Genomic DNA, 13,507 nt, shown 5'->3' on the forward strand with positions numbered 1-13,507 from the left:
TTTTTATTTTTATTTTTAATGTAATAAAAAATTACACTACAAAAGTTTTGATTTATTAATTATGTTTATCATATTTTATTCAGAATTAAAGTGATTAAACATTTTTAATAAGTATTTTATAAAAAAGAATTAATATTAATATACAAAATAATTACTAAAAATACTCAAATAAACTAGAAATTTAAATGTAATTATAATTTTTATATTAAAATTATAAATTTTTACTATGCTAAAATTGAAATAGGTCTAGATTTATTTTGGTGTTTAAATATAATTAATATAATTATAATTTATGTATTAAAGTTGAATTTTTTTTTTAATTATATTTTACATTTATCCTGAACTAAATTAAATAATTTAGTAATAATAATTCTTTTCTGTGAATTTTTTAATATTTATAATCAATAGCTCAATAATAATAATAATAATAATATATAAAAATTAATATAAAATCAAAGTTTAAATCTTGTTAATTTGGACCCTAAATAAAAGAAAAAAAAAATTGATAGAAAAAACTCTAGATTTATGTGAAGTAGTGGTTGGTAAGACAATAGTGGAATGAGTAACAGAGAGAAGAAGAGGAAGAGAAAGTCTGGTTTTGTTTCTGATGGACTTTCTTCTCATTCACTTGTTTCTCTTTGTTCCAATCCTTTTCTTCTTCACCTTTCTGTCTCTCCCTTTTCCATTCCCAACCTGTATGTAACTCACTATCTCTCCTTGCTACTACTTTTCTTTTCTCTCACACACAACACAGCTATGAGACAACCTCGTGGACATCTTGCACACTTGGAATTCTCATTCAGTTTTTGGCACCTTATTTTGCTTCTTTTGTATCAATATAGATAGAATTGTTGCAATAATTATTATGCCGACCAAACAACTATTGGTGTCAATTTTTAATACTTATGTTAATCTGTCTTTGTTTGTATGTAGGATATCATATACTTTGAAAAATCAGTAATTTAGTGGTAACTAGTTACAATTTGTACTGTGTGGTGAAAGTTATCTTTACCATGATTTCTTATTGATTGATAATGCATAGATTTTTGTAGACATTGCATTAGAAATTAAACCTTTTTGTTAAATTGTTGTTGTTCTACGTGGTTATGTGAATGAAGTATATTACAATTTTGTTATAGTTTCTTTTACTTTTTCAGATTTTTGGGCTTGGAACTCACAGTTGTCTCACCCCGTGGCTGATTTGGTTTTGAGGAATGGGGTGATATATACTAGTGATGATTCTCTCCCATTTGCAGAGTCCATGGCGGTGGCCAATGGGAGAGTTCTTCGTGTTGGAAACCATTCATTTGTCAAGGTTATAATATTCTTGATGCTAAACTCACTTCTCCCTTTACTGAAAAAAAGACAGAGCAATTTTATTGTAGTTTAATTTAGGCATGCAAGGTAAAATTTGTTATATTATCAATCATCCTAGATGTGACTTTTTAAATAATTATTGCAGAGGTCAACAAATCTACAATATATGACAATATGGATTTCAAAGACACTATAAAAAAATTTACAGTGTCAATGCATTCCAATTTAATTCATTCTATTCAACCCTGTTGTTGTTGCTGCTACTCATGCATGTGGCCTTCAATTGCAAACTGGGTCTGACCCAGATGTGCTTTTCATCATTTATGTAGGAGTTGGAGGGACATGGAACTCAAGTTTTGGATCTTGGTGGGAAGGTTGTGGTTCCTGGGTTCATTGATTCCCATGTGCATTTCATTGCTGGTGGATTACAGGTTAAGTCGATGTCCCAGTTTTCTGAATGTTTCTTTTACTTTTATTATGTGCTTCAGTCGGTTTTGCTTACCTAGTTTTTCTGAAATGATCATTTGTTACCATCTAAACAATAAGAAGATTCTCGTAATCTATAATTGATTCTTGAATAAATTTTGAAAAACTACTATTCTATCAATCAAGTGCAGTTCGGAAGTGTGCTCATCAGAAAGTCAAATCCTGAAGGATGGAATCTGGTTGTCTATAGGCTAGGATGCTTGAATCATTTGCATGCCACCTAATTTTGATTTTTCTATCCGAGTAGTCCTTTATGTTTGTAAACCTAAAATGTGTTCCCTGTTTTAACACTTCACCTGTAGTAACAGATGATGCAGGTGGAGCTGAGAGGTGTTAGTAAAAAGGAAGAATTTGTCAGAAGGATCAAAGATGCAGCACAAAGTAAGCCTTGAGCTTTTGCATACTTTTTCATAGTTATGGTGGAGGATAGTCTAACACCTAACTAGTAGTTTCCTTGATGATGATCATATTTGTCAAACTGTCAATTCATATTTGTTTAAGCGCAGGCTCAAATGCGAGCTGTATGTATTCCACTCGTCAAACTTGGTTGAGGTTCCAAATTTAAAATTATCTTCTAAATATTGTATTGATGCAACTAGAACAAAGTTGTGCATAATTATGGTAATCTTCTAAATCAATCATTTGATTCCATTAATTCTTAGTTTGAACCATTAAATATATTTATCCCATTTTGCCTTCTTTCAGTAGATTCATTGGAGTTTATTAGTTTTACCTGTTCACTACCTAATGAACTATTAGATAAGATTGGCATTCTTTCTGAGTAAGCATACTCTGAATAGAAGGATTTAAGGCTGATGGTTAAATCTGCACCACTATGTTAATCAAATGGGAAATATCCGTAGAACAATTTTAAACTGGAGGCCTCTGAGTCCTGAATTATGTTAGTTATGGTGTTTACTCATTTTGTGCACTTTTGGATTTAGGCTCAAAACAAGGATCCTGGATTTTGGGTGGTGGATGGAACAATGATCTATGGAAAGGAGATCTGCCTGCTGCCTCTTGGATTGATGATATTACTCCTAATAATCCTGTGAGCCCTGTACATATGTTCTTTCCTCTATGGAAATCTCCATTCACAGCAAAACTAATCTTATTTGAAGTATATGAGCAGGTTTGGCTTTCAAGAGTAGATGGCCACATGGGCTTGGCTAATTCAGTGGCACTAAAGTTGGCTGGGATTACAAATGTAACAGATGATCCAATGGGGGGGATCATAGTGAGGGCTGCTAATGGAGGTAATACTTCATTTTTATTGTATGAAAAGGAATTTTGACCATCCTGCAACATGATATAGTCTTTTTTGTGTATGTACTCTTTAATTAACCATTTTCTTTTTGAACTTGTGATGTCAAAATTCAATAACTTGAGATTCTAAATTTTTAGTTTCTGCATTTTTTATGATGATTTTCTGGATGCTATAATGGGAGTTTTGTTTCTAAGATTTTAGGGTGAATAAGCATTGTTAGATATAAGGCCATTTATCAGTGTCCATCCAATCCAACTGCTTAAGGTTTTACAATAGGTTCCCTTTGACATGGTAGAAAAACCTTTATGACTAAAAGTCAAGCATTTAATTCTTACCATCACCAATAATTTAGCATTCATGAGCCTCTACCTCATAACCTAAGCTTTTACATGTATCCTTAGCAAGCATATTAACATGTGTTGTTGCATTCCATATGTTTGACCTTCATTGAAATTGTGGCATTTTCCTTACCACTATCATGTTTATACTATTCACATGTTACTTGGTTTGGTTCATGTGTTTTCTAATGTAGATTACATGTCATGGTCTCTTTGTTGAGTCTATCCTAACAAAATTTATTATATTTATTATTTTACTCACTATTGGATCACTCATGTATTTAAATTCATGCTCGAAATTTTTATTTCGTGATTTCAACGGGGGGAGGGGCTTTTGAGATCATACATTAACTACAGATACGGCCATTATAATGAGTGCAAACTAGATTGAGTTAGACTTAAACTATGGTCAATTAATGAATGCATTCCAATATTGGAAAACGATGTTGGTAATTTCATTTCAAGATTCTATTTTTTGAGTAATTGTTGTTATTATGCAGAACCTACTGGAGTACTAATTGATTCTGCTGGGACACTTATTACCTCACTGATTCCCGAGGATTCAGTAGATGATAGGAGGGAAGCATTGCTTAGAGCAAGCAGTCTTGCCCTAACAAGGGGGGTGACCACGGTTGTTGATATGGGAAGATATTATCCTGGCTTTTCACCTGAGCTTTCTTGGGATGATTTTTCAGGTTTTGTCTAAAAGTTTTAGTTGATTTATATATCAGTTATTTTTTCTGCATTTTCTAATTCCTTTTAATTTGTATATTACCGTAATGCCAATGTAGTCACAAGGCAAAGATTTAAAGCAAGCAGTTCCTGCTGTGCTAAATATTGAACTATACATAAAGAAAACCACTTGATCCATTCAAATGCAATATAAAGTAATGGTTTTATAGCAATGAGGCCATAGAATACTTACCTAGTTACCTTATTCAATTGCATAACTTCATCTGTGTAATAGTTTGAGTGATCTAGATTATATTTTTAATATTTGAATTAATTAAGGAAAAGGAGTAGGAAATCATAGATGATGTAATCCTAAAGCCAAGTTTCAAGGATAATGCTTTTTGTAATTTGAAACAGAATGAGTTTTCCTCTTATTTTATGTGATATGTAAAAAGCCTTATTGTTGAGCCTAGCTGACTATTCATTTTATTGTTATTTTGAATTGCACAGATGTTTATCAATGGGCTAATTCTATGTCAAAAATGAAAATTAGAGTATGTTTATTTTTTTCAATGGAGACAAGGTTACGCTTGGTGGTATGATTCCTTTCTAACTTATGATTTATGGAAAGTTTAGTATATTCTTCACTTTGCCTTCTCTAGAGCATACTTTTATGTTCCTTCTTTTCTAGCTTTCTGCTTTTGAAAGTTAAACTATTCACTTATCAAGGAAGTTTTCACAAGCATATTTTCATGCCTTTCTTTGAATTAACTTGATATAAATAGGGGATATAAGAGAAAATATCCACTTTAGCTTTGTATCATTTGAGAATTGATTTTTTCTCTTTCTTAGAGGAGAATTAGCTTACAGTGATTCTGTTTTCGTTCTCGTAAGCGGTTGAGATTTTTGCTCTCGTCCTCGTTGGCGACATTCGCTACAGTCCTCGTCTGCGACGTTCATTTCAGTGCTCTCGCCTCTTTGTGTTGCTGCTTCACTGTGTTCGCCATCTTTACTAAAATTGTTGTTTGAGAGTACTATGGCTACGACGTCTTTTCCTACTTGCATTGCGGAAAAATTAGATGATTCAAACTATCTTCACTGGCGGCAATTTGTTGAACCAGTGATTAAATCACGTAAGCTTCACTGTTTTGTTGTCAATCCTATTGTTCTGCCTAGATATCTCAACGAAAATTGATAGAGCTGCTGATGTTATTAATCCTGCGTATGAAGCCTGGGAGGTACAAGATCAAATGGCTTCAATCTACTCTTTCCTAGTTTGTTCTCTCTCTCGCGTTCTCGGATGTACTCACTCCTATGAAGTTTGGAAGAGAATTCATGAATATTTTAACCTTCAAACAAAGTCTCGTGCACATCAGTTTCGGACTGCCACGCGTGCTGTCAAACTTGAATCTAAGTCCGTGGAAGATTATTTACTTAAAATCAAGAATTATGTTGATGAACTTGCTGGTGTTGGCTTTCCAGTTCGTCATGATGAGCATGTGGATGCTATTTCTGAAGGTCTTCCCTCCGATTATGCTTCTATTGTTTCTGTTATTAGAGAGCAACAAGAGGCCTCCTTCCATTGCTGAGATTGAAGCTCTTCTGTATGGTCATGAAACCAGGCTCCATGGATATGAACAGGAAAATCAGAACCTAGTAACACCTTCACTGAATTTTACACACGGACCTTATGCTAGAGGTACACAAAAAGGCAATTCTCGTGGTTCTGCTCGTAGTGGCAGTGGTCCAGCCAGAGGCCGTGGCAAGTTTGCCAAATTTGTCTTAAATTCGGTCATACGGCTAAATTTTTCCACTTCAGGTCTGATGTATCCTATCAACCTTACGAGACGTTGTCCTCTGTTGATCCTGCCACTCAACAGTCTATTCCTTATTCTGCTGGCTCTTACAAGACCTCCAATACTTGGGTGAATCCAAATGTTCAATCCAATACCAGTTCATAGCCTAGTGTTATGCTACTACAGTCCACCTCTCCAGATAAAGGAAAGTCTTCCTGGATACCTGATTTAGGTGCAAGTTTTCATGTGACTGGTGAATCATTGAATATAAAACAACATCAACAATTTGATGGTCCGGATAAAGTTTTCATAGGAAATGGTGCAGCTTTGAGATGCATCAAGTCGTTTACTTTGCCACTATTAAAACTCGATTGAGTTAGTCCCAACTAAAATTCGTCTGAATTCAGCCGAGTATGCCTCGACCAAAAATTTGCCGAATTCGACTAAGTCGGCCACATTTGTTCTAATCGAAATTAGGCCGAATTGGCTTCGGATGAAAATCGACCAAATTTAGCCGAGTCAACCTCGGTCAAAGTTTGGTCGAGTCACCATCAACCAAACTAAACTATAAGTTTAGAGATTTTCAAATAAGTAAAAAGTATAAAACGTAATAGTTTTAAGTTAATGAGTAATTAACTTAAGTACAAATTTAGAGGTTCAGTTTTTAATCTAAATAGTTTAGTATTTTTGGTATAATATAGTAAAGTTAATTGATAGTTCAATGTAGTTCAGCTAATTTTGCCTATCCTTGGTAGACTTGATCCAATTCAGGCATATTTAAACAGAGTAATCCTTCTTTGTTATTAACTCATTCTGAGCCTACCTCTGTTAAACAGGCTCTTAAGGATACTGATTGGAAGGCTGCTATGCAGCATGAATATGATGCCTTAATGCCCCATCAAACATGGGACTTGGTTCCTTTACCTATTAATAGGAAGGCTGTTGATTGTAAATAGGTTTTTAAGGTCAAGTAAAATGCTGATGGCTCCACTAATAAATATAAAGCCCGCCTAGTAGCCAAGGGGTTTCATCAAATGGCTGGTTTGATTTTCCTGAAACATTTTCACCAGTCATCAAACCTGTTACTATTTGCACAATTTTAATTGTTGCTCTTTCTTTTGGGTGGCAATTGTTTCAACTGGACGTGAATAATGCCTTTTTGAATGGTATTTTGGAAGGAACTCTATATGCAGCAACCTCCTAGTTTTGAGGTGGCTGACAAGTCTATTGTCTGCAAGTTAAATAAGGCGCTCTATGGGCTCAAGCTAGCCCCAGACAATGGTTCAATCACTTACAGCACACTCTTCATCAGCTTGGGTTTGATAACAGTGTTTGTAATACATCCTTGTTTATTTACAAGAAAGACTTTGAAGGTGCATCATCATCATTGGCAATTCTGTTTCTCTTGTTCAGCATGTTACGTCCATCCTTAATGCCACATTTTCTTTAAAACATCTTGGTCAACTGGACTATTTTCTTGGCCTGAAAATCAAGCATTTATCTGACAACTCAATTGCGATGACTCAGACCAAATACTTTCATGATTTGCTTCATAAAACTCATCTGGCAGATGCTCACACTATCTCTACTCCCATGGTCTCTAACTGTAAATTGTCTAAGGGGCACTTTGTTCTGTTCGCTGCATTTTCAGCCAGCAGCTTTTAATTGTTCTGTACCCCTGCTCGCTCCAGAACAGAAGCTAAATAAGAAGTTTACCCAAACTTCTGCTGAGTTGTCATTGATTTCTAAGTTACTCATTGGACTTCAAATTCCATTCAATTCTCTTGTTCTTTACTGTGACAATCAAAGTGCAGTCTCCCTTCCACATAACCCAGTTTTTCACAACAGGACCAACCAAAGAAATGGAAATTGATGTGTTCTTTGTTCGTGAGAAGACTTTGTTGAAGCAGCTGCAAGTCTCTCATGTTCCAGCACTTGATCAGTGGGCATATGCCCTGACAAAGCCTCTCTCTTCCTCTCGGTTCATTTTTCTACGTTCCAAACTCAATGTGAAGACTTTTTCTTCTGAAAAATCTTCTCCTTGAGTTTGAGGTGGCTGTTAGTATATGTTAGTATGATTTTATTAGTTAATCAGGGTCAAGTATTATGTACAACTGTCTTTTCTTTTGTCTTCATAAATACAAACACTGTACAGAATGTTAAGTGAGTTTTTCAATTCTATCAATCAATAGTTTGTTCTATTCATTTTCTCTCTGCTCTCTCATTCGTAAATCTAATAATTTTTAGTTCCAGCAAATGATAGCTAAAATGTCTTAACATGTAGTATTATATGAAATAGGTAAACTCTTCTTTTGTCTTTTTTAATCAGTTTAGCTCTCATTGCTTGAGTTAATTCAAAATTCAGCTAGTGTTTTATTAGAATTGAGAACAAATTATACCTAACTAAGCCGCAAAAGCTAATATAGGATCTTAACACGTCTACTCACTCAAAGTGGACATTTGAACCGAGTTTGGGAAGGCTTTGATAATTGATACCATATTAAAATTGAGATTGGACTAGCCTAAATTAACTTAAAAACCTAGTTCTAAGGCGGAGGATTTCCCAATTTATTATAAGGAGTGTTTTCACCATATGCCAAGATCTTAATAAGTGTCTGATTTCTCTGTATTTGGTATTACACTAATAATTGTTATTAACTATATTTTTATTTTTTAATGTCGATTTTAACATTTGTCTCCTAAAGTTACATTTTTCTTCTTAGGATTTGATTAACAAAGTTGGCCATACCTTGAGCGAATGGATTTATATTGGTGGTGTTAAAGCTTTTGCTGATGGGTCTTTGGGTTCCAATAGTGCATTGCTTTATGAGGTGAGGCCAGATATTCACTTTTTCAGTTGTAAATTATCTGTTGATAATTTTTTGAAAAATCCATTTATTTATCTTTTTTCTGTCATATTTTTTGTTTTTAAATGGATATGGGTTGGGAATGACAAGGAGCACCTCAGTTTATAGAGACTGAAATTTAGCATGGGGTTAATGCACATTCAAATTTTGTAGCCATATGTTGATGAGCCAGACAACTATGGTTTACAAGTGACTGAACCTGAAGCACTTCTCAACATGACCTTGGAGTCTGATTTATATGGTCTACAGGTGATTATTCTTTTGTTCTTAGTTGCTAAATTCTCTTGTTCTTAGTTACCAAATTGTTGATTCATTACAGGTCGCTATTCATGCTATAGGAGACAAAACAAATGACCTTATCTTGGACCTATATAGTTCAGTAGCTTCTGCAAATGGTATGAGAGATCGAAGATTCAGGGTAATTTTTTTGCTTAAACATAGCAAGCTTTAATAATTTTTTATTGATAATGGGGAGATTTTGCTTCAGAGATGTTTGTTCTAATATAATCACGATGAGCCAAGTTAGTAATGAACATAAACACTACTTTCAGATTGAGCATGCCCAGCAGTTGGCAGCCGGAACCCCTGGCCGATTTGGTAAACAAAGGGTTGTTGCTTCCATGCAGGTTTTTCATTAATCATTATCTTGTTTTTTCATTAATATCAATATTATGTATATGCTAGAGACATATGGAAAAGGACATGAAATGTTTTATTCATGGAGAACAATATATTGCTAAATAAATTCTACAATGAGCAATACTCCCACAAACGTTCGCACTTTTATGATCCGCCCTAAAAAAAATAGAAATTAACTTTTCCTCCCCCCTCCCTCACTATGCAAGCATTGCATGTTAATTGCTCTTCCAAGCCAAATTCTTATTCTATCCCTTCCTATTTCTCTTGCTATATGAACTGGTACTAAGACAATCACACTATAATAACAGCAGTGTGCAGTTAGAATGAGAGGGTCGATCTCATGTTAGTTCAATCCACTAACTAAGATTTCATTTTTACTATGATTCCCTCATTATGAATTATCTAATCTTGGTTCTTTATTCTCAAACAATTCAAGTGTCTTGCAAATCCCTAGAACATAAAGGTGAATGTAAATGAAATCATGAAAATAAAGTTTTTCCTTCTGCGCATAAAGTCAGTATTGTTTAGGTTTAATAGGTTCGGAGGTCCCTATATTTGGGGGTTTGTTTCAATTGGATCCTCCAATTTTGGAAGTGATCAATTAGGTCCCTAATTTTGTCAATTTGAATCAATAAAAGTTTTTCGTTAAATGCAGTTAACGCTGTGAAGTTTTTGAACATGTGGCATGCTGACGCTTCTAGGTGGCACCGTTTCAAGTGCATAGGTGGATTGTAAAAGGGTGAAATCCCTTTTAATTTAGAGATTTCACCTTCAAATACACGCTTTTAATTTAGGGATTTTACCCTTTTATAATCCACCTATGCACTTGAAACGATGCCACCTGGAAGCGTCAGCGTGCCACATATTCAAAAACTTCACGGCGTTAACTACATTTAATAGAAAGGCTTTTATTGATTCAAATTGACAAAATTAGGGACCTAATTGATCACTTCAAAAATTGGAGGACCCAATTGAAACAAACCTCCAAATATTGGAACCTCCGAACCTATTAAACCTATTGTTTATATGAACATACAGCAGACACTGTGATATTAAGTCTAGCAAATATCACTAACTTATACTTTCTAATTCTATGAGTGCACTGGACACTTAAAAGCTTCATATTTTACAGCTTAAGGGAAAAAGAATTGCCTCACGAGAGCGCTTGTACCAAATCTTAGTTGAAATCTCTTCTCTTTCCTACTCTCTTCCCCATGTTTCCATTCTCTCTCTCCTTGCTTCAGTTTGTCCCACTGCTGTTCTTACCTTGAAAATGACTTAATAATGAATCCTTTAATACTCTGTAAAACCTGTTTGTTGTGATATTTGTACTTATTTATACACCTTTTTCTAGTCATATTTCTAAATAATGTAAAATCTCTAACACACACTCTCAAGTTGAAGACTAGACATCTTAAACGTTGCGTGAATGGTAGGATAGCAGTCCTATAATTATTACATGACAAACTCACTAAACTTGGTTAGGATAGACTTTATTTTAGTCATATCTTTAGTTGATGTGCAATCTATAATCTCCAATACCTTCCCTATTTTTATGTATATGTTTTGACAGTATAAACAATGCCCTCTTACAAGATCTGTAGTATTTTCTAACTATCAATATTCAACAGCCAGATCAATTGTTGGATGATGCTGACTCTACTAGCAAAAAGCTTGGCAAGGATAGGGCAGACACAGAATCATATTTATTTCGGTCACTCTTAAATAACAATGCATTAGTGGCATTTGGTTCTGACTGGCCGGTAAGTGTTGTATTTATCAGTACTCATCAACTTGCACAGTTTCATATTTCTTAACACTAGTTTAGAAGTACTTTTCACAACATCGTGTCTCTCTTTCACAGGTGGTAGACATCAATCCCTTAAGTGGCATTAAGACAGCAATGAAGAGGAAGCCTCCCACTTGGAAAAGTGCATGGATTCCATCCGAATGCATTTCACTAGATGATGCAATAAAGGCGTAAGATCATGTTATTCTGATATTATGTGACTTGTTGATTTCTTGTCTGTTTGTGATGTGATGGGAACCACTTTATGTGGACTAGCAGTGAGTGGAAAATTTTTACATGTTGGTTGTCATCTCAAGAAATTAGTCAAAATATCATATAACATTAGTATCATGATGTAGTACTGATGGCCTGCTATATTTTCATTTGTACACATCTGTAGCACAGAAAAAATGGAATTGAGGGAGACATGAGCAGAAGTTTTCCAGGAATATAACAGTAACATATGTTAGAAATTTTGGGTTTGCTAAAGTGTAATTCAACTTCAAAAAACCAGTTTATAAGGTTAGGATCATCCCCTACTAATACATTTCAATTTAATCCCATCATTCATTGATATAAAATCTCTGACACACTCTCTTTGCCAGTAAAATTAGACATCTGAAATGTGAAGTTTGCAAGATTGAACATTATGGATAGTTCGATAACCGTCTAATAGCTAGTGGTATGAAAGACTCAACAACAATTACTGGAAAAGCTCTGGTATTATCTTAAAAGTTAGGGTAGAATCTAATTCAATACTATAAAATGGTTTGCATTATATATTTTTGTTCGATCATATACGTAATCAATGTATGGTTTCCAGCAGGATCTTATAGATATGGTTTGTGGGATTACCTATTAACTCTATAATCATTTGCATCTCAGAGGACAAGTTCCTTAGCCCTCATGCCTATCTGAATTTGGTATGCAAAACAATTATAGTGTGTATGGCTTTTAAATAGTGGAGAGACCACTTCTTCAGTGCTTTGTACTTTACAGAAATTTTCACCACAATGCTGTGTTGTTCTTTTTGTTTTTTCTTCTGATAGTGATTACAAGGTACATGCCCCACTTCTTCATAGGACATTTTTAGCAAGTGCATTGTTTCATTTCATGTAAATCTAGATCTGCTTGAGTGGTGCACTACTAGTGCTCTTTCCTAATATGATCATATATCAACTTCAAGTTCATCATATACATGGTTTTCTTTTTCTATTCTAGCATGATACTAAAACTCTCTCTGACCTTCACAGTTACACCATTTCTGCTGCTCATGCAAGCTTCCTTGACAAAGATCTTGGGTCCTTATCTCCAGGGAAACTGGCAGATTTTGTCATATTGTCCACTGATTCATGGCAAGACTTTGCTGAAGATGCATCTGCATCTATTGAGCAAACATACGTTTCTGGTGTGAGAGCATATCCTTGAAGGCTTTCCATTCAGTTACATGATATATTTTTGGTTGAATTAAAAAAGATCACTTTTCATTTCAGTCCTATATGAAAAAACTCTACATTTTAGTTCATACAGTAAAGAAGGCTTAAGAACTAGTTTGTGAACATTATAATGGTTTCTTAATCTTACTCTTGATAACATTTGGTTAGTTCCTTCATGAAAAAGACTACACTACATAGCAAAATCTCTACATTTTTGGTTTATACCTGACCTGACACCACTTTTTGGTCTCAAAAATCTCAACACTGTTAAAATTTGGATAAATTTTAGACACTGATTTAGAGACATTTTTTATTTGTTGGGAATAAAGTATATGGTTAATACTCATACACTAAAGAAAGTTACAGTGGCAATTTTCTTGCTATTCTTTGATCCATATGGTACAATGTAATGGGGTGACACTCAAGTGCAAAACATTGTTACATCATACTCAACTTCATGTAATCAAAACACTTTCTTGCCTTAGGTTAAAAAATGGAAAGTTTTCACTTTTCTTAGGAAAGTGGTGAGTAACTCATTGTGGTATACTAGATTTTTTTCTTTTCATCATTAGCATGAAACAAAGTTCAATATATATATATATATATATATATATATATTTAAAAATTGAGACAGATAATATAAAACTTTTCATCATAACAATTAGGTTTATTTAATGATTCATCATGATATATTTTTCTTTTGTACCTCACTGAAAAATATTATTTTGCTTTAAAAGAAAGATACAATAGGAAAGAAAATAAAAGAAATGAAGAAAAAAAAATGGAAGGGTTATTACCTAATATGGTATTATCCATTGAAAAATGATAGAAGGGAAACTTCCATTCTTTGATTTTGCTTTATGAAAAGGAATAATAGTGCATTTTCATAGTATTGAGTAA

At 34.0% G+C, this 13,507-nt stretch overlaps 2 protein-coding genes across 4 annotated transcripts; both read left to right on the top strand.

The window, feature by feature from the left end:
* The first annotated feature begins 525 nt into the window (after positions 1 to 525).
* LOC106779263 (putative amidohydrolase YtcJ) lies at positions 526 to 12,766 on the top strand. 3 transcript variants are annotated; one of them, XR_002666347.1, is made up of 16 exons: positions 526 to 695; positions 1,158 to 1,315; positions 1,647 to 1,748; positions 2,112 to 2,184; positions 2,748 to 2,854; positions 2,936 to 3,059; positions 3,909 to 4,103; positions 4,591 to 4,676; positions 8,600 to 8,707; positions 8,897 to 8,992; positions 9,063 to 9,161; positions 9,295 to 9,369; positions 11,014 to 11,145; positions 11,247 to 11,362; positions 11,572 to 11,693; positions 12,425 to 12,526. XR_002666347.1 is itself a non-coding variant. In XM_014667344.2 (15 exons), the coding sequence occupies exons 1-15, from the start codon at positions 608 to 610 to the stop codon at positions 12,597 to 12,599; spliced, it is 1,734 nt and encodes a 577-aa protein (XP_014522830.1). In that variant the 5' UTR covers positions 527 to 607; the 3' UTR covers positions 12,600 to 12,766. The 3 variants fall into 3 exon arrangements, 1 of the variants encoding a protein (XP_014522830.1); XR_002666346.1 differs by lacking the exon at positions 12,425 to 12,526 and adding an exon at positions 11,777 to 12,418; XM_014667344.2 differs by lacking the exon at positions 11,572 to 11,693 and having other exon boundaries at positions 527 to 695; positions 12,425 to 12,766.
* On the top strand, positions 4,686 to 8,583 carry LOC111240779. Its single transcript, XM_022776506.1, has 2 exons — positions 4,686 to 5,213; positions 5,311 to 8,583. The coding sequence occupies exons 1-2, from the start codon at positions 5,117 to 5,119 to the stop codon at positions 5,667 to 5,669; spliced, it is 456 nt and encodes a 151-aa protein (XP_022632227.1). The 5' UTR covers positions 4,686 to 5,116; the 3' UTR covers positions 5,670 to 8,583.
* Positions 12,767 to 13,507: the final 741 nt, after the last annotated feature.

The sequence above is a fragment of the Vigna radiata genome, unplaced genomic scaffold (assembly GCF_000741045.1).
Source record: "Vigna radiata var. radiata cultivar VC1973A unplaced genomic scaffold, Vradiata_ver6 scaffold_198, whole genome shotgun sequence".
In the NCBI taxonomy this organism is placed as follows: Eukaryota; Viridiplantae; Streptophyta; class Magnoliopsida; order Fabales; family Fabaceae; genus Vigna; species Vigna radiata.